Source organism: Diabrotica undecimpunctata, chromosome 3, assembly GCF_040954645.1.
Source record: "Diabrotica undecimpunctata isolate CICGRU chromosome 3, icDiaUnde3, whole genome shotgun sequence".
NCBI classification, from domain to species: domain Eukaryota; kingdom Metazoa; phylum Arthropoda; class Insecta; order Coleoptera; family Chrysomelidae; genus Diabrotica; species Diabrotica undecimpunctata.
This window is the reverse complement of record NC_092805.1, coordinates 7,105,393-7,126,908: the sequence shown is the minus strand read 5'-3', so window position 1 is coordinate 7,126,908 and position 21,516 is coordinate 7,105,393. Positions and strand designations below refer to the sequence as shown.

Below are 21,516 nucleotides of genomic sequence, written 5' to 3'. Positions count from 1 at the left end.
TCTGTCAAATAAAATTTTATACAAAGTTTTATACAAAAAAATAGGCATTTTGTAGAATAAAAATGTATTAAAATGAAATCATTTTACAATATATAGATACAATTTATAACTGAGTGTTGATGGTTTTTTTAGCAGAGGCTGGTGGTTCCTCTAGTTCTTCCTTAATTTGGGGCTTATATTTTCGTTTAAAAATAATGAAGATTTTATATTTTTTATTAGCTTCCTGGATGGATTTAGTCCTTTTGGTAGATTTTGTTGTCCTCATACATGGTCCACAAATAATCTGCGCTATTTTGGTTGATTTGAATTCTCTAAAAAACTTTTCATTGGTTACTCCGTAGATAAGTGGATTTATCGCTGAATTTACAAATATTAGGTATTTTGATACACACCATAGAATGTAGTAGGATTGATTTAACTGAAACAAAAGTAATATAACAATGTAGTTAGTTGTATACTCGGTGTACTGAAACAACTCCCTGTCTATAATAGTAAAATTTTAATTTCTTGTTAAGTACGTTGGACTAATTTTAATTTCGAACGGAAGTCTATACAAACAATATTAAATTAGCCAATAAATGTAACAAAGTAAACTATTATTTACAAATGTTTATTTTTTAAATTTTTTTGGTGTTTTTAGCTTAGTATTTGGTTATTCCAAACGAGAAAAAACGATCATACAGTAGCTTTCGTGACTATAATCCAATAAATCAGCCAAACCTTAGCGTAATATTTATTTTTACAATACCATCAAAAAATAGGATAGTCAAAGTTATTTATTCTGTGGTCAAACCTAGTACAAGTTAAATAGTGAGTATTGATATGTTATCAATAATTGATAACTGTGGTTTAGAAATTGCATGTTTTATCAATTTCCGTGTATGCATTAATTTTTTTATCTTCTATGATTCATTCTCTTCGATAAATAATTATATTTTTTCACAAGTTGTGGTTTTACGATCTTGTATTTTCTGTGATTTTGGCGGTTGTATTATGTCAAAACATTCTTTCTCTTTTGAGGTTATGTTAGTTTTGGTTTTAATTTAAATGTCGATACATCTTTTAGCGCTTTATTTCAATACTGTGATTTTTTATTGTAGGTATCGACAATATTTGCATAAGATATTTATTTACTAATACACAAGTTCATTAAATAAAATTTAAGATGTATCAGCCCGGATCAATTAGAAAAATAGAAGTAACAAACTTTGTAACTTACTCCCATGTAGAATTTTATCCAGGACCAAACTTAAATATGATAATAGGACCCAATGGTACTGGGAAATCTACCATGGTAGCGGCTATCATTCTAGGTCTTGGTGGAAACCCCAAAGTTGTTGGAAGAGGAACAAAAGTTTCAGAGTATGTGAAACACAATTGTGAAAATGCAGTTATAAATACATATCTTCAAGACAGAGAAGATAATAAGTTTATTAAAGTAAGTAAATGATGATATATATTATATGTAGGCTGTACAATGTTTTCAAAACAATAGAAGCTTCTGTTGGTCAGCTCCTAATTTTTCATTTTTTAAATGTTCGCATTTACTATTCTGTGTATGGTGATCTCCAAAACTTTGATATCTTTATCTATTTCATCCTATCTTAAATTATATTTTTTTTGCACTGGTTTTTGGATGGTAATATTGCAACAAGTACTTTGTGTTTATGTCTTACAGTGGTATAAATCAACTACTTATTCTATTGTTTTAAAAATTGACATATTGTAATTGTCAAAATTAATCAATTAAATTGGTAATTACTATTTTAATGGGAATAAGCCACAATTGAAGGTTAAAATAAGTTTATTGACATTTTATATTTTATAAATTCAATTCTTTGTTCTTTCTTGTTTATTGTTAGGTTTAGTTTTAGATGAAATAGATCTCAATGTGTTTGTTGTTTTGAATGTTGTTGAAATGTTGAATTTATTTCCTATCTTTCTAAGTTTTTCTGATAAATCTTTTTATGTAGGGTATTGTTATTTTCCTCGCATTATTCTTTGTGTATGCTATAGGATCTCGTTCTAAGTTGTTCTGTTCTATTAGATCGATTGTTGAAAATTCCCTATTTATAAACGATAAAGGATAATCATTTTTTAATAAAACAGTTTAACATGTTAACAAATGTTTTTCCTGTAAGAACGAATTTTCGTTAGAATGATCAACTTTTGTGATACCACTACAGAGGTAGCTTTCATTGACTTTCCATTGAAAAAGTTTTTGACTGAATCAATCAAAATAAGGTTTGAGAAATGATATATCATTTCCTTTAATGCAAAATGTCATACGTTAAAAAATGCACTTTTCAGGAGACAAAAAAAACTTAATAATATTTACAGTGTGAGTAGTGTTTTTCTCAAAATTAGAAGATAATACATATGAATTGACGTTTGTTTTTAAGTATATATTCTAATTTGGAGAAAAACACTACTCACACAGTAAATATTATTCAGTATTTTTTGTCTACTGAAAAGCGCATTTTTTAACATATGACATTTTGCATTAACGGCAACGATATTCCACACATTGTAAAGTTGGTAAACCATGTTTGTATTAGCAGACAAACAATGTGAAATAGAGACAACATATTCACATGACTAAAAACAAAAGACTACTCAAAAAAATACCCTATTATGATCCAAAAATCAAGAGAGATGTAGGAGAACCAAGAAAAAGGTGTCTATAATACTATTGTGAAGATGGAACATACAAAGCCCAATCCTGATAGTGAAGAAGGAGAAGAAACTGTTAGTAGTAGATGATCTGAATCACACTCATCTTCTCTTCAAACTATTACATCATATGTTGTTTAAAGAGGATCTTGATTAATAACAATATTGCCACTAATTGTTTTATACATTCAGAAATTAAAAGTATTGTCCTGCATATTTGGCAACACTGTCCACATTATATAAATAGCTATGAATCCAATATGCATTATATGTTATTTTTATTTATCAGTTTAGAGATAATTAATATAAAAAAAATATTGTGCAGTTGCATCATTCTTATCAATTTTATTTCAAAATTGATAACAATCTTGCATTATAGTTTTTAAATAATGTGATTTTGGAAAAGGATCAAGTTCATGAAAATTTGAATGAAATTTTATTTATATATGTCCTTTTAAATCACTGTTTTTTAGTATCGTTTCCAGATGTAAATTGAACAAAGTTGTTGATAGTCCCTTTTAACTTAAAGTCTCTGATCTTAACCCATTTCAAAACAGCTCAGTTCTAGTTATGCTTATGTTCAGTTTTGTTAGCCTTGTCACCTTATTTCAAACAATATTTTTCTACCAATTCTATGGTCTGTCTATTTGAAATCAATGAATATTCTGTATAACTTTGTTTTATAATCATAACAAATTGCCCAGATCTCTTTCACTACAAAAATTTGATCTGTTTTAGACCTGTTGATCCTGAAGTTAGCTTGATATTCTCCCAATACTATTTTCAAATATTCATTCAATTGTCTTTTCAGAATATTATACATTTGTTTTCATTTATGGTCATCATAGAAGATGTCATCTCTTAACTCTACTGCTTGGGTGGGAAAATTAGTAGACACATCTTGTTGATCTTTGGATTTGAGTTTGTACACATCTATGCACGCTTTATGATAGAAAACAATCTTGAAATCGCGATAGTGTGCTGTGTGATAGTGTACCAAGTTAAATTCAAAGACTGAAATCTATGCTGTGGTTGAATACCAAGTAAGGATACAGCTTGTGAAGCATATAAATAAATATTAGATACTATAAACGTTATGCCAGTATATTAGGCTTATTATTTTAGACTTTGTAATTTTAATATATTGATTATTAAGTCAGTTCTTTTATACAATATGATATTAACTAAATATCAACTTTTAAGTTTTATGCTCAAAATTTTGTATCATCTTGGGTCTGGAAACTGAAATTACTATTTAAATGGGATTAAACCACGATTAAAGGTTAAAGTATGTTTATTGACGTTTGAAATTGAAAGTATTGAAATGTCAATATACGTACTTTAACTTTAATTGTGGCTTATTCCCATTTAAATAGTAATTACTTTTGGCAGAAGAAAATAGCTTCAGAACAATATCTGGAAACTGAGTCTCATTTTTATCATATGTATGTTTATCAAATTTAACCATGGAAGGTAGTTCTGCTTTATAGTTAACCTGTAGGTTATAACTATATGACATAAATTTTAGGTGACTAGAGAATTTGATGTTCATGATAAAACCATATGGAAAATAAATAACAGAAAAGTTAAACTAAATGACGTTTTGGAATGTATTAAACCTTTCAATATTCAAGTTGACAATCTTTGCCAGTTTCTTCCTCAAGATAGGGTACAGGATTTCGCAAAATTGAACAAGCAGGAGCTCTTAAGGGAAACGCAGAAGGCCTTGTGTCGATTTGATTTAATTGAAAAACAAGACTCATTAGTACAAAATAGGGAACACCATAAGCAGTTACATAATAGCATAGCCAAATCGCAACAGAAACTTCAAGAGGCTGTTGATTTAAATGTTAGGTAAGTCAGTACTACTACTGTATTAATTTTAAATGTTATGGTGGCACACCTTTCTATTTCTTGATAAGTTATTCAAAGAATACTCCTGTCCATATGCTCCTGTCCGTAAAATCTATGGGATACCCACATTATTACAACTTTATTAGAATTCATTTTATATGACATAAAAGGCTGGTCGGAGTATTAGGAGACCCCAGTATATAAAATTGAAGTTTAAATTTAATCTAACCGTTAAATGTTCTTGTAGGCATATTTTTTTTATCAATACAATATATAAACTACAGACAAATGGAATACTGCCGATTAAAAATTAAGATCTATAAAGTAACAGCCAAAAATTGTGATCTGGGGTCAAAATAGACCCCAGCCAGTCCGATGAAGGTTAACGATTCTTTTACTCATCAAATTTTTTTATTAACTGATAAAATTATTTTTTATATCATTCTTAGGTTAGAAGGAAGAGTACAAAGTTTCAATAAAAAGAAAGAATACACAGAAAAAATCCAACATATAGAAAGGAAGATAGCGTGGAGAACATATGAAGAAAAGAGGAGTGAGCTTGCCGAAATAAAAATAGACAGAAATAAAGCTCAAGAAGTGTACGACAAATACAAGACCAGCATGAAACCTATTGAGAATGAGATAACGTCCAAGAAGAAAGAAATATCAGATGTACAACAAGAGAATAACAAAACTACAAAAGCTTTACGAAACGTCGAGACATCTATAAATTCGAATTTGGAAAAAATTGATGGTATAAATGGATCAGTAAGGAAACTTAATGACGAACTGCTGTCCAAGTTGGCCGAAATTGAACATTGGAATGATGAGATTAAAAATGCTTCCAATAAATTGGAGGACATGAAGAAATTACAAAAAGAAGCATGGACTAAAACCAGTGAAAGTAAGTAGGATAGTTAGTTGTTTTATTCAGAAGTATTTCAAAGTTCTGTTAGAATTAAAAGAGCGCAAGTCACTTTCACTTTGTTTTGCAGTAGATCAAAATTAGTGCTCTTAATTTGTACACCATAATTTAAAATGCCTTTAAAATAAATCGTCAAATGATGTTGCAGCTTTATGTATTTAAAGAAAGTGGTAAAACATGCTTTTTCTTCTTCTCGCGACTAGGTTTACTCCTGTTTGTCTGCCTCTTATTCTGCTTCAGTCGTTGTTGACTGCACATTATCTTTCCACCTTTTTGGCGGCCTTCCAACGGGTCTTCTGCTATACGGCTTGTTGTTTTTACAGATGTTCACTAATCTATCTGGTCCCATTCGGTTTACATGTTCGTTCCAGTTTTTTTTCCTGTTTTTATCCACCTGTTAATATTTTGAATTTTGCATTGTTCGCGTATACTTCTGTTGGTTTGTCTGTCTCTTAATGATATGCCCGCTATTGATCTTAATACTTTCATTTCGATATTTTTGATTTGTTGTTTCGTCTTTATTCTATCGGCCCTTGTCTCCGCTGCATATGTTAGGATTGGTCTTACTGTTGTTTTGTATACTTTCATTTTGCTTTCCGTGGTCAGATATTTGTTTCTCCATATGGTTTCTCAACCACTTACTCTTGCCGCTTTTCATGTTTGCCTTGTGGTCTGTGTTCTTATATCCCTGTCACTAGTGATCTCTACTCCTAGGTAAATGAATTTCATTACTTGTTCTACAATTTTGCCGTCTATTTCTAGTTTGCATCTACGCGGCTCTTTACTGATCACTATACATTTAGTTTTTTCTACTGATATCCTCATATTAAGTTTGTTTGCTGTGATATTAAGATGTGGAGCTGCCTTTGTAGGTCATCTTCGTTATCAGCAATTGGTACTGCATCATCGGCATAGCATAGTATCGTGATTTTATGCGCTCCCATGTGGTACCCGTGTCGTTTTCTTACTTCGTGAATTATTTGATTCATCACCATATTGAATAACAATAGGCTGAGCGAGTCTCCTTGGCGGATTCCTCCTTTTAGTTCTATGCATTCTGTTTCCCCTGTTGGCATTATAACTCTGGTCTTTTTGTTCTTGTTAATTTCATTAATTGTCCTTTGGTCTATTTGTTCAGCTTGTAATAAATTTAAGATGTCATTTCGCTTCACCATGTCAAAAGCACTTTTTAAATCTACAAAGCATATGTATTCTGGTTTTCCATATTCAATAGACTTCTCTATTATTTGTCTGATAATAAAATTGCGTCTATTGTGCTGCGGTTCTTCCGGAAGCCTTGTTGTTCATCTGCCATGTTCGCTTTTTCCTCGATTTTATCTTTTATGACTGCCGTTAACAATTTTAATATACTATTCATCAGACTAATGCCTCTATAATTTTCAGGATTTCTCGAGTCTCCCTTTTTAAGTATCGGTAGCACAAGACTTTCCTTCCATTCCGCTGGTACTACTCCGGTATTTATTATATCGACGAGTAATTTTAGGAGCCATTTGCGTAGTGTTGTTCCTCCATATTTTAGCAGTTCATTGGTTATCTTATCAGGACCAGGTGCTTTTCTGTTTTTTAATTTTTTTATTCGTTCTTGTAGCTCTTCTGATATTAGTACTCTATCGTGAGTTTCGTTAATGATTCTTTCTCTGTTCTCTTCTTCTTCTTCTCCATATAATTTCGTGAAATGCTCAGTTCATTGTTCCTCCGTAATGTTATCTATGCGTACAAATTCATTCTTTTTCTGTTTTTTGTCTCCTTATCATCTTCCACACCTTTTTCTGGGATCCTGGGGTAAAACATGCTTTGTATTTTATTTTACAGTAACATAATCGGCGGTAAGTTGTTTTGTATTGAAATAATAAATAATTTAGTACTACAACCTTTTTTGTTCTATGATACTATATTAGAGGAAAAGCGCCTAATATTGGATACTTCTTCTTAATTGAATTTTTTTGGGTCAAAAAAACATTTTAGAATAATTTTTTGTACCTAAAATGTGCTATAACATCAATAAAAATAACTTATGCATACTAAAATATTTATTTCATCATTAAACAATTTAAGTATTAAGCAAAAGTAAAAAAGACACTTTTTTCAAATAAAAAAAAGGTTCCTAAAATTGGATCTTCTTCTTCTACGGCACTACAGCCCAAAATGAGCCTTGGCCTCCTTTATTTTTTGCCTCCACCCTTGTCTGTCTGTGGCTGCTCTTCTCCATACACGGACTCCTAAAAGTGCTTGTGCGTCGCTGCTTACTGTGTCTTCCCAGCGCTTTCTTGGCTTTCCAACTGGTCTCTTTCCCTGCATTCTGGCGTTCAGTGGTCGTTTTGGTAGCCTATCCTCTCCCATTCGTATCACATGTCCGGCCCATTGCACCTAAAATTGGATACTCTATCCAAAATTAGGAACCTACTTTTAAATACAAAAATCACTCACATAAGTGTTCTTTTTGTCACCACCAGCACACTCTTCATGTGACCATCTGAAGCAACTTGAACACTGTACCCACTTTTCTCCATGTTGGTCCTTTGAATAATGTTGGGTGCAGAAAATACACTCTGCGTCAATTTCTTGATCGGTATTCATATCTGAATCATCATCATAAGGAACGTTTGAAGAATGTGAAGATTCACTTTCTTCTTTTACCTTTTTCATCTTTTTATTTTTGACCATCGTCTTCTTTTTAGTTTTTTTTTAAACCTTAAATTTTGGCAACTGTTATTTATTTTTAAGTGATTATTTTCATTGTTTTTCTTTAATGCTAGCTTCTAAATCATTTTTGTAGGGCGTACTTGTAATTAATGCGGCCGAACCGGTTTTACGTCTCCTATTTGAAGTAGGTGTCGATGAACTGCAAGATGGTAAAGGTGAAAGGTCTTGAACGTTTACAATGTTCGATAACTGATTAATTTCCACACTGCTACCCATTTGATGTCTCTCGGGGGGGGTTCAATAGACAGTTGAATTGAGCTACTGACGTTTGGTTTGGTTCCAATGGCAAAGTCTTATCAGAAGTATGTTGTCGAGGCGGAGTTCTTTCTCTTTGTTTTTCTAAAATAAAATCTGCTTCTGAAATTGAATGGAAAAATTCCTGCTTTACGAAACCCATTGGCTGATATCTCAGCAGTAGCAGATTTCTGATAAGCAGGGCAGAATAATGAACTTATCTGAAAGGTGTTCATCTTCTTCTAAGTTTTTTGTCCTTATTTGATCTTATTAATGCCCATTTTTCCTCTCCTTCTCCCTATCTCCTTTTTTAGATCGGATATTCTCTCTTTAAATGGTGCTTTAACTAAAGAGTGATCACTTCTATGTTTTCCTCTAAAAGACCTAACATCTAATAAGTTAGAGCAGTGTCTTGCATCGATGATCTATTTGGTTAATCGTTTCATTATCAGGAGATTTCCAATTTCCCTTTTGTGTAGAAAGGATAGGTACAAAATGTTGAAGATTTTCACAGTACACAGAAAAAGGTTCACTTACCATAATTGTTTTCTTGTAACACATTTTTACCATCTTCACTGCTCTTGATTCAGATATTTCTAGTTGTTCTTTATTATCACATTAATCTCGATAAAGGAAAAGTTACTTTTATCTATAAACCATGCAAAAACATTAGCTTATAACCTCAATTTTTACACAGCTGACAGGCGGTTGTCCATAGAAATTGGACTACCGCCTTTTTAAGATTCAGTGTGCCATGCAAAAAAAGACCGATGTACTACATAGGGCTTTTTGCAATAAATATCATATCTATTAAGCACTATTCGAAAGATAATATGTTTGTGTATTATTGGCTGCATCTTCTTCTTCACGTGCCATCTCCGCGACGGAGGTTGGCAGTCATCATGGCTATTCTGATCTTAGATGCTGCTGCTCTGAATAGTTCAATTGATGTGCATCCGTACCATTCCCTCAAGTTAGGCAACCATGAGATTCTTCTTCTTCCTACACTTCTCTTGCCCTGGATTTTCCCTTGTATAATCAATTGAAGTAGGTTGTATCTCTCATTACGCATAACATGCCCTAGGTATTGCAGCTTTCGTGTCTTGATAGTTTCCAATACTTCCATTCTTTTGTTGATTCTTCTCATGACTTCGTTGTTTGTTACATGCTCGGTCCATGATATCTTCAGGATTCTTCTATACACCCACATTTCAAATGCTTCCAACTTTTTAGCAGTCGACGCGTTAAGTTTCCATGCTTCTATCCCATAAAGCAGAGTCGAGAAAATATAACACCTTGCCAGCCTAACTCTCAAGTCCAGTTTTAGTTCTCTTGCACAAAGTACCTTTCTCATTTTATTGAAGTTTTTATGTGCTTTCTCTATTCGAACTATGGCTGCATGTCTCCTTTCAATTCTAACGAACAGAATTATAGAATGTCTGCAAAATTTTTCCCGATGCGTTTGATAAATATTATTGTGTTGTTGTTCCCTATTGATTTTCTAAAATAAAAATATTGTTCTACTGGACATTTATTTAAAGTATAAGTGTGCAAAAATTAACAGAGAGACTTGGAAAACAGCTTTTATATTGACAAAAATCTCTGTAACTTTGTAAAATATCTGTATCTTTGGTGGACGATCGTTCCGTTGTCGGCCGGCTCGGTCAAATGCGCACGCTCTTAATGTCATCAAGTGCCCTAATCTATCGACCAATAGCACACGCACTTGATGCGCATCGCTCCGCCCACCTCGACTTGGAAAATTGTGTATAAATATTTACACAATTTTCGAGTCGGGAGCAGATAGCAGATCATCCGATCAGATCACTGCGATCAAGTCTACGAACCACGGCCTTTCCTAGAGCATCGTACGCTCTAGGAGTAAGTGCCTAGAGCGGGTCGTATACTACACACGATATTCCTGGTACAGAGCGTATAGCGAAATAGACGATTTTAGAAGTCTATTTCAGCTAAGACGACATTAATTTATTATAGTTTATGAATGTCGATTAAATGAATGTATAACCTATCACTTATATTTTGTTTTAGATGAACAATTAAAGCAATCGTGTACAAATGAAGTGACAAAATTAACCAAAACTTACCAAATACTCCAAACCAATACGGATGAACTCTTACAAATAAAACAAGAAAGCGTGAGGAGGATACGTTTCCTCGAAAACGAAACACAAAAATTAGAAAATGTCAAACAGAACCGCTTAGATCATCTTAGAAGAATCAATGCGGATGCCTACGCCGCTGTCGATTGGCTCAGAAACAACAAACACCTCTTTCGAGGAGAAATTTACGAACCGATTATGCTAGAACTAAACGTAACGGAAAATCGGCATGCTAAATATATAGAGAATGTGATACCACTTAGAGATAGGGTTGCGTTCACTTGTGTCAACAAAGATGACATGAATAAGTTGTTGAAATCTCTAAGACAAGAAAAAAAGTTAAAGGTGAACGTAATTCACTCGGATAAGGAGCAAAATTCTTCTCAATACCAACCGTCGACGCCCATTGAGTGTTTAAGGCAATACGGTTTCTATACGTACGTGAATAACCTGTTTACCGCTCCGGAACCAATTATGAACTATCTGTGCAAAACGTATCGTTTGCATAACATTCCCTTGGGGGATAAAACTACAGACAACTGCTACGAGAAAGTACCTAAAGAAATTAGATCATTTTTTAGTGAGGAATACAGATATAGTGTAAGTATATCGAAGTATTCGGGTCAGAAGAGCATTCGACAAGTAGCAGTCAGGTCTGACGGGAGCTTGTCGTTAACACTAGACGTTATTAAAATGAATCAGTTAAGAGGCGAAATAGAAGAAGCGAAAAGAAAAGTTTCGACGTACGACACTCAAAGCGAAGACGTCAATAAGAAACTGTCCATTCTGAATGACCAAATTGTTGAAAAAAGAGCAAAGCTAAAGGAGCTTCACCAACACAAACAGCACGCGGAAACCATTACAGCTAGAGTGGAAACTTTGCAAAAGAAGTTGATAGAAATGGAACAGTTAAAGAAAAGTCCCGACGATATTCGAAACGGGTATAAAAAGAAAGGGGAGCAGTTTTTAAAAAGTATACCATCCATCCACAGCTCAATACAGAAAAGTGTTGGTGAAATGATTGAATTGGAGAAGAGAAGTATGCTGAATATTAGGAAAGTAGAAGAGGTAAGCTATTTATTATTATTATTGTTAATTTAGTGTTGAATGAGATTCTGCCGTTTCGGTACAGTTTTTTTACGCTGTACTCAAACTGCCGTCAAACGGTCGTGCACCATAATGACGTCATTTTTATGATGCGTTTGACGGCATTTTCTTCGGCTGTCATTCGCTTGTAGGCTGGCCATCTTAGTATCAATTTCTGATAAAGAATTTTTTAATATTAGAAGATTTTCTTATAAATGAAAAAGAAAACAAAGTGAAGTATTAAAACGTATTTTAATTATGGGTAATGGTAAATACACAATGAAATTAGTCTTTATTTATTGTAAAACCTGTTGTAGACTAAGAAAAAAAATTATAGAAATTTAATCCTTTCTTTGGAAGAACCAGTGGCGCACCCAGGGGGGGTTTTGGGGGTTAAACCCCCCCCCCCCAGGATCCTATTTCGACACTGTTACTCACACATTTTAAGGACTCAAAATGGAGGTAACATCATAAAAAAATTTCGGTGACCAACCAAACCCCCCCGAGGCAAATTCTAGGTGCGCTACTGGGAAGAACATGGCATAATACCGCATGACTTGCTAACCCATATATAGCTCTTCCTAAAAAACAAAAAGCAAGGAAATGTGAAGACCATAGAACTGTATCCCTAATGAGTCATGCCGCTAAGATTTTTATGCGAATAATTTATAACCGAATTCACAATAAGTCTGAAGAATACGTGAGTCGTTCTCAATATGGTTTTAGAAAGGGTACAGTCAGTAGAGAAGCAATTATGGGATTGACACTGATGGCAGAAAGGTATCTTGAGGTTCAAAAACGGCTGTATGTGTGCTTTGTCGATTATAGAAAGGCCTTCGACCGCATCAAACACGGAAAATTGATTGAGGTGCTAAAAGAAGTAGGGTTGGACGGACACGACATAGCTATCATAGGTAATACATACTGAAACCACACAGGATGCGTCCGAACAGAGAATGGAAACACCAAGTACATCAACATAGAACGAGGAGTGCGTCAAGGGTGTATATTATCCCCCTATTATTTAATTTATATGCCGAACATATAATTAGAGCTTCTCTTGAAGATCGCCCTGAAGGTGCCAGCGCCAATGGAATCATCATTAACAATATAAGATATGCTGATGACACCGTAGTATTAGCAGAAACAGAAGACCAACTATAAATATTGATGAACATATTATCAGAAGAAAGTCACGGGCTGGGCTTGGACATTAACTTTTCCAAAACCAAAATTATGGTATTCCACAAAAACCCCCATGAACAAGTTACACCTAACATACAAATAAATGGTATCACCCTTCAGAATTCCCAAAGTTTCATATACCTGGGCAGAGAACTCATCATTTAATCTTCGCTTATCCACTGCTGGACATAGATCTCCCTCATATTTTTCCATCTATTTCGATCTTGTGCCTCTTGCATCCAATTCCTATGACAACGTTTTAGATATTCAGTCCAACGTGTTGGTGGACGACCTCTGCTTCGGTAGGCATCGTCTCTTGGTCTCCATTCCAGTATCCGCTTTGTCCATCTATTATCTGTCATTCGAGCCACGTGACCTGCCCAGTTCCATTTCAGTGTTGCTACTCTCTCTACTGCATCAGCCACTCCTGTTCTTTGTCGTAGCTGGCGATTTGGGATCTTGTCTCTTAGTGAAACGCCCAACATAGCACGCTCCATCGCCCTTTGACACACACGGATCTTTCGGTCTATGGATCTTGTTCCTACGCATATATCTTCGCTGACTACAAGATTTGTCATCATCTGGGTTTTAGATATATTTATTTTCAATCCCCCTTCTAGCGAGGAAAGGTAGAGCTGATTTGAAAGTTCTTTGGCCTCATCTATCCTATCAGCTATTAGTACAATATCATCTGCAAACCTTAGATGGCTAAGCTTTTCTCCGTTTATGTTTATGCCCTTGTCGGTCAGTTTTGCCCTTTTACATATATATTCCAAAAGCGTAGTGAACAGTTTCGGCGATATGGTGTCCCCCTGGCGTACTCCACGTTGTATCGGGAATTTCTGGGTTTGACGATCACCCACTCTAACACTGGCTGTTGCGTTTTGGTATATGTGTTTAATTATATTTATATACCGATAGTCAATTCGGCATTCTGTCAAGGCTTCCAACATTTTTTGTTGATTTACGGTGTCGAATGCCTTTTCATAGTCGACAAATATTAAAGCTAGTGGTTTATTATATTCAGTGCATTTTTCTATAAGATTTTTTATTACCAGTAGGTGATCGTTTCTTCCATAGACTTTTCTAAAACCCGCCTGTTCTATGGGCTGATAAAATTCCAATTTATTTTCTAGTCGTTTCGTAATTATTTTTGTAAATAGTTTATAGGGCAGAGAACTAAAAATAGTCATTTAGACCACTCAAAAGAAATTAGAAGACGCATTGAAATAGCAAGATCTGGTTTCATGAATATGCGTAAAATGCTCTGTAACCCCAAGCTATCAGTCTCAATAAGATTGAGAACACTAAAGTTTTGTGTAGTCTCTATTACTATATGGCTGTGCCTGTACCTGGACATTAAAACAGTATGACGTCAAAAAATTAAATTCATTTGAAATGTGGATGTACCGCCGAATGCTAAGAATAAGCTGGACCAGCAGAACTATGAATGAAGAAGTACTGAGAGCAATGAACATACGCCCTCATCTGGTCAATACTATCAAAATTAGAAAGACGTCATATCTAGGACACATAATGTGCCATAGAGAATTTGAGCAGCTCCAGGTAATATTAAAAGGCAAGATTGAAGGTAAAAGGGGCATAGGGCAAAAGAAAAAATCTTGGCTACGAAACATCAGAGATTAGACCCACACAAGAGGAAATGAATTAAGTCATCAAGCCCAGAACTGAGAGAAATTTGCCATATTGATCGCCAACCTCAACAGAGAAGGCACTTAGGCAGAAGAGGAATCCTTTCTTTGGAATGGAACCCTGGATTTATTTGGAAATGTTTTGGGTTCCTTTTCTTTTTCTTTGGTAGTCCTATTGATGGCAAGCCTTGTCCTTTTGGGCGTCCTCGTTTCTTTACTGCCACTGGCATTTTAATTGTCGACAAAGCAACATCGTTCACTTGAAGAGTTTGGTGAGTAATAGGAAGTTCATTTTGTGGACTTGACTCTTGTATATTCCCCTGCACGTTATCTACCCTACTTATCTCTTGACGAACCACCTCACCACCCAGCTTATTTTCTCTTTCAAATACAACTTTATCATTACTTTCAATAATAACTTGCGTGTAATTTTCAAATACAACTTCACCATTACTTTCAATAATAACTTGCGTGTCATTTTCAAATACAACTTCATCATTACTGTCAATAATAACTTCCGTGTCATTTTCGTCTGTAACATCTATAGGTGTAAGTAGAACAGCAGTATCATTGGCTCACAGTGTTTTGAGATTTTTTAATAGATTAAACCTTTGCTCAAATAACATTCCCGCACGTTGTGCAGCTAAATCTGCTAGTTCATTCATAACAAAAGACATTTTTTTCTTCTTTGTGCATATGAACTTGGTCGATACCCTTGTTTGGTCAATGATATAGACATATTATCATTAGATCTACTTGGTAACTCCTATTCTGTCGATTCGTTTTCTTCAATCAAAGACGTTAATGTTCGTTGGTTATTTTTATAATAGTCCATTGCCCATCTATGATTTACGATCATTTTATCAAAAAGCTCTAATTGCAAATGCCGTCTCAATGCAAAAATATGCTTGCAAGGTAAAATCATTGAATCATAGATTATACTGTTGCACGAAGAAACAGAAGTATTTGTGGAACGCTGACTATCGGTAATGATGTAATCACCATCTGCAAAAATTGCAATATCTCTGATTTGTTTAGAATTACGAATTTCTCTTAAAACATGTTTCGAGGCTTCACGTGTGAGCAATGTAAAATATTTTTTTTCATCAGAATCTTCCGGAAACTTATCGACGGGTTTCTTTAAAATACCATAAACTACGTTATGATCATTCTCTGTCTCTAAACTTGAAATAATTGTGAACAAGCTGTTTATAAACTGTTCCAAAGGACTATTTTTGGTTATAACTGATTTTAATTTATCGTTGATAGATTCCAGGCGGTTATTTGTGTTATTTAAAAAAAATTTTCCTAAATTCCACTCATCCTTGGTATCGTCCCAGTTTTTCATGAAATACTAATACACTGTTCAAGGTACACCATCTTCTAGTCCTTTCAAATATTTTTTGTAATCATCGTCTGTCTTAGCATAGACTAATTTTTGAATTAGTTCCAAACTAATTGTACGCTCACCTGGAGTGATCCCCATTTTATTGCATGAAATTTCTCGATAAAAGATTTTTCATGTGTGAAAGACAATTTGATTAAGCGTGGATGCATAGGTTAAATAAATAGCTCCGTTCGTACTCCTTTCCCACTTCCCCCTAACTATATCTTTTATGATGGTTTTAAGCCGACGGACACGGTTTGAGTTTATGCAGTCGCCCTCTTAAGGATTGTTTTGAAGTAATAACCGTAACCAAATCGCCCTTTTGAACTGTTCTTCTATATGCGTCTATATTCTTTTTACAAACATTAATAAAATGTTAATATTTTATTAAGGTTTGTATTTTGAGAACGATTTCCGAAGGTAAACTTACTTTAACCTTCAATTGTGGCTTATTCCCATTAAAATAGTAATTACTTTTGAACATTCATAGTACCTCACAAATTCACGAACAACAAATAGTAGGTACCAATCGCACAGAATGAATGTTCATAACCAAAAGTCCTTATTTCTTCTTCAAACAATTAAAAAAAACCAATATTTCCAATTTCTTATGGGACAAATACACACAAATTAGAAATGTTTGGAAAGGTTTTCCAAGCCCCGCCCATTGTGACGAGTCCATTCTCACGTCAGATGTCATATCTAACTTAAAATGTCACGATTCAAGGATTCGTTGAGTAGTTCAAATGTGACCTCGAAAAGATAATTACCAGGCTAGACCTTGCGTTTTCTTATGGGATTTAGCATGGGGAATCAGACCGAACTCCTCTAGTCTATTTACTTTCCACAAATGTTAGGATCTTCTTCAAATTCTAACAAAACATTTTTGATTTTAGGTTAGTAAAGCAATCAAGTTTTTAGAAAATGATATCAGTGAAAAGAGACGCCAAAGCGAAGAAGCAGAAGAGACGTTGAAGAAAATAAGAGAACGATATAACGAATTTATGGAAGAGGCCAAAGCTATGTTGTCTAAAGCCAAATCGCTCTCTAAAGGTTTTACTCCTAGTGACGATGGGTTCAAGGAATTTCGGGACGAATATGAAGAGTTATCGTCAGATATAGAACGACTAAACGTTCTACGTGATCAATTTCAAAACCGGATAGCTTGTTTAAACGTCGCAGACGACGGTGAAATGGAAGAATATGAGAATAGACTTAAGGAAATAGATAACTTACAGAAAGAAATTGAAAGGAGCAATACTGACTTAAATAAGATGACGACGAGAATGGAGAGATTCGAACAGGAATGGCTTGTACCTTTAAAACAACTTTTGAGTGATATTAATTTAAAATTTGCGGCGGCCTTTCAACGTATGGGTTGTGCCGGTGAAATTTCTGTGTACACTGGCGATAACGACCAAGATTACTCGCAGTATGGCATTAGTATCAAGGTAACTTATCGCAACGGAGAACCTTTGCAGGAGCTGAATTCCAACATACAGAGTGGGGGAGAAAGGGCTGTGGCTACCGCTGCGTTTATGTTGTCGTTACAAGAACTCACACCTGTGCCTTTTAGATGTGTTGATGAAATCAATCAAGGTAAGGCCGTTTCTTTTTTTTTTCTGTAGAGTAGTTTTTTTTTTCAGTTGGTATTGTATCAAATCTGCTGCTGCTCTAAACCGTTCACTATTTATTGATTATTTGCCATAATTTCGTTTAGAAAAATGCACATTACAACACGAAATATTCAAAAAACTAAGGTTAAATATATCGTTCTTCTGATCCTTATATTGTAGTTTTTAAATTAGGTTTAATTGAAATCATTGACTAAAATTTGTATACAGGATGAACTACAAAAAAAAATTAAGATTTTCCAAATTTTTTAAATGGACCACCCTGTATTTTATTTTTTAGAAATATTGTATTTATGGTACTCTTTCATTTTTATATAGCATTCCTATACCTAAACTCATTATTTTTCGAGATATTTTTAGTTTTCTTTAAATTTCGGGAAAACATTTAATTTTTGTAAGTAGAAATAAGTATTGAGTATTGAGTGATAATATAACAAAATTATTTTTAAAAAAAAAATTGTTAAAATCCTTTATAAAAGGTATATGTGTAATTAAAAAACCCAATCAGGCTATCTAAACAAAACGTTTTCGGAATCCATATTGCATCATCAGTGTCTAGGTGTACATGTTTTGAGCCACTAAATATCTGGGTAAAAACCCGTTAAAAGTTATAGGTTACAATTTAGTTTACATTATTCGATCTTATACAGGGTGTTTCAAAAAAAAGGTAACCCCGTCTCTAGGGTAGGTAAAAAACTGAAAAATAATTGGGGTTTGCTTAGTAAAAAATTTTTGTAACGCCATCCGTTTTCAAGATACAGGGCGTTGAAGAAAAAAAAATTTTACGCGTTTTTTACGATTTTGCTGAAACTACTGGCAACATTGTAATGAAATTTTATACGAATATGTTTTGGAAGCTGATACATCCCATGAATTTGGTTTTATATCTGATTCTCATAGAGGGCGCTAGTTACAAGGATCGTACTAAGTATTAGTCAATATAACTTTGTTAAGAGTATAATTATTAATCAAAATTTCAAGTAAACTTAAACATCATTCAATTTTACACGAAAAAGGTATTCTTGGTAAAACTCGATACTGTGTACCGTTTTCGGAATATTTTGATTTGAAAATTATAAAGTAATAATCGATGCTGGTATAACATAGTTAGTAATTAAACAAAACTCACAAGAAGAAAATTAAATTAATTACTAAGAACATAAAATAAAATTCAATTACAGTAAGTGTTCAAAATGCCCTTCGTTTTCGCGAATACACAAGTCTATTCTTTTTTCTAAAGATTCCATTAATCTTCTAAACGGTAGGGGATCAGCTATGATGCCATTAAATTGACGTTGAATTCTTTCTTCCAATTCTTGTCGTGAATTTACCTCTGTAGCATAGACTTTTTCCTTAATATACGACCAAACTGCGTAGTCCAAAGGGTTAAAATCGCATGACCGAGGAGGCCAATGAATCGGAGCTTCTGCACCTCTACCAATCGATCGATTCGGAAAATGATTACTCAACCAATTACGACACCTTCTATCAAAGTGTGGTGGAGCTCCATCGTGCATAAAAAATAAAGATCTTCGCTCGTTTAGCGTTAAATCTTCTAATATCTCGAATAAGGAATTGTTTAAAAAATCAAGATACATATCACCATTTAAATTTCCAGGTAGAATATGGTAACCTATTAATTTGTTACCTAAAGTTGCTGCCCAAACATTAACTTTAAATGAGTGTTGGTAATGTGATACCCTTTTGACTCGTGGATTCTCATCACACCAGTAGTGTGCATTATATGAGTTAAACATACCTTGTCGCGTAAAGGTGGCCTAAACATTCTAAAACATTCCTAAACATTCGCCTAAGGTTAATAACATGTCGGTGTATTCAACATTTGAGTACATTTTGATTTGATTTTACAAATAAGAAGGTTTCAAAACTCTAATTATTGTTGATTTATCGTCATAACAATCAATAAATGTTAGATTTCCATGGCACACTTGGAGAAAATAGAGGTATACCTATTAGAACTTTATCATTACTACCAGCATCAATTATTACTTCATAATTTTCAAATCAAAATATTCCGAAAACGGTACACAGTATCGAGTTTTACCAAGAGTACCTTTTTCGTGTAAAATTTAATGATGTTGTAAGTTTACTTGAAATTTTGATTAATAATTATACTCTTAAAAAAGTTATATTGACTAATACTTAGTACGATCCGTGTAACTAGCGCCCTCTATGAGAATCAGATATAAAAACAAATTCATGGGATGTATCAGCTTCCAAAACATATTGTATAAAATTTCATTACAATGTTGCCAGTAGTTTCGGCAAAATCGTAAAAAATGCGTAAAATTTTTCTTCAACGCCCTGTATCTTGAAAACGGATGGCGTTACAAAATTTTTTTACTAAGCAAACCCCAATTATTTTTCAGTTTTTTACCTACCCTACAGACGGGGTTACCTTTTTTTGAGATACCCTGTATATTAAGTAATTACCAGTGGATTTGATAACATGGCAACATACGACTCTTCATGAAGTCCTGAGACAAAGTGTCTACGAGAACTCGACGATAGCAACCGTTACTATCATCATATTTTTTGTTAGCTACTTATTGAATAAAAATAATTTTGTTATATTATCACTCAATACTTAATACTTCTTTCTACTTACAAAAATTGAATGTATTTCCGAAATTTGACGAAAACGAAAAATATCTCGAAAATTAATGAGTTTAGTTATAGGGTATCATAAGTATAATATATCTAAAAAAAATAAAATATAGGGTGATCCTTTTAAAAAAATTTAGAAAATCGTAATTTTGTTTTGTAGTTCACCCTGTATACTAATTTTAGTCAATGATTTCAATTAAACTTAATTTAAAAACTACAATATATTTTTTACCTTATTATATAAAATAAATAATTGTTTATGCATTACTTTTTTATATACATGGTGTTGATTTCATAGGTATTTTGACATAAAAATGGTCATAACTTGTTAAATACTCTGTATAGTAATGAAAAAGTCAATACTATAAAAACAAGAATTATGAGAAGAATACAAATTAATATATATATATATATATATATATATATATATATATATATATATATATATATATATAGGGTGTCTCATTTAAAAAATTATATTTTGCTATACCACATAATTATTAATCACCCTGTAGAATTCCACATATTTTCCAAGTATGGAGAATATTATTGCCTACATTTTTTCTAAATAAGTTTTTTGGATATTCTATACCATAATGGAATTATCGACCGATTTCGCACTAAAAACTCACCATATATAATATTGGAATCCCTACAAAAACCAGTATTTACTTTTTAGGTATGGACGCAAGCAACGAGAGAAGAATCTTCGAATTGGTTGTGGATACCACCTGTAACAATTCTTCATCACAGTATTTCCTAATAACGCCAAAGCTAATACCTCATTTGCGATACGTTCCTAATATGCTGGTTCATATAGTCCACAATGGACCGTTTGTAGCACAAGACAAAAAATGGGGATTTTCAAAACTCTGTAATCCCAGTAATATGCAGATAGCGTAATCGGTCCTATTTGTCAGGAAGATGATTAGATCAATATTTGTATTATATTTTACACGATGATGTATATGATTTAACTTTTAACTTATTGATTATTGTTTGAAGTTTTATATATTTTTTACTTTCAGTATAGAATGTTTGAAATATACCGAAAATTGTCAATATTATTTGTATAGTACTTTTGTAAAATAAAATTGTGTTTAAACAAGTCTTTTGTTTTTTCCTTGTCTCTTGACCATTAAGATGGTAAAAACCTTAATCTAATCTAACCAAAGAGAAGAGTCAAACAAAGGAAACAATATGAACAGTTTAAATGTTATTTTGGGGATCTCACCTGATAGAGGTGAATTTTTAATTTAGAGATTTGGGTGGTTCTAGGAGATTAAATGGTTGGAACTCATAGAAGCTACAAAAGCTCCGTATAAAGAAAATAAAGTGTCCATTAAAATGGGAACAAGAATCACAGGAGACTTCACCACAACAAAAGGGCTCCTGCAGGGTTGTTCCACATCTC

The 21,516-nt window shown here is 33.4% G+C and overlaps 2 protein-coding genes across 4 annotated transcripts in view; one reads left to right on the top strand and one right to left on the bottom strand.

Annotated features, from left to right (window-relative positions):
• Window positions 1-47: 47 nt before the first annotated feature.
• The window catches only part of LOC140436403 (melatonin receptor type 1B-like), a 47,836-nt gene continuing 26,367 nt past the window's right edge, over window positions 48-21,516 (bottom strand). For all 3 annotated transcript variants that reach the window (XM_072525170.1, XM_072525169.1, XM_072525171.1), the window contains one exon: window positions 48-418. In XM_072525170.1, the coding sequence (XP_072381271.1) occupies window positions 104-418 (315 nt within the window). In that variant the 3' untranslated portion in view covers window positions 48-103. The remainder of the gene's footprint in view (window positions 419-21,516) is intronic.
• SMC5 (structural maintenance of chromosomes 5) lies at window positions 939-21,211 on the top strand. Its single transcript, XM_072525168.1, has 6 exons — window positions 939-1,438; window positions 4,202-4,527; window positions 4,977-5,431; window positions 10,460-11,598; window positions 16,737-17,439; window positions 20,782-21,211. Exons 1-6 carry the CDS (start codon window positions 1,166-1,168, stop codon window positions 21,003-21,005), a joined length of 3,120 nt encoding a protein of 1,039 aa, XP_072381269.1. The 5' UTR covers window positions 939-1,165; the 3' UTR covers window positions 21,006-21,211.

Excerpts from the sequence above, each read along its gene's own strand:
- SMC5 (XM_072525168.1), top strand. The coding sequence starts at position 1,166 with ATGTATCAGCCCGGATCAATTAGAAAAATAGAAGTAACAAACTTTGTA. Across the intron at positions 1,439-4,201 it reads AAGATAATAAGTTTATTAAA|GTGACTAGAGAATTTGATGT; the intron begins GTAAGTAAATGA and ends CATAAATTTTAG. Across the intron at positions 4,528-4,976 it reads GCTGTTGATTTAAATGTTAG|GTTAGAAGGAAGAGTACAAA; the intron begins GTAAGTCAGTAC and ends TATCATTCTTAG.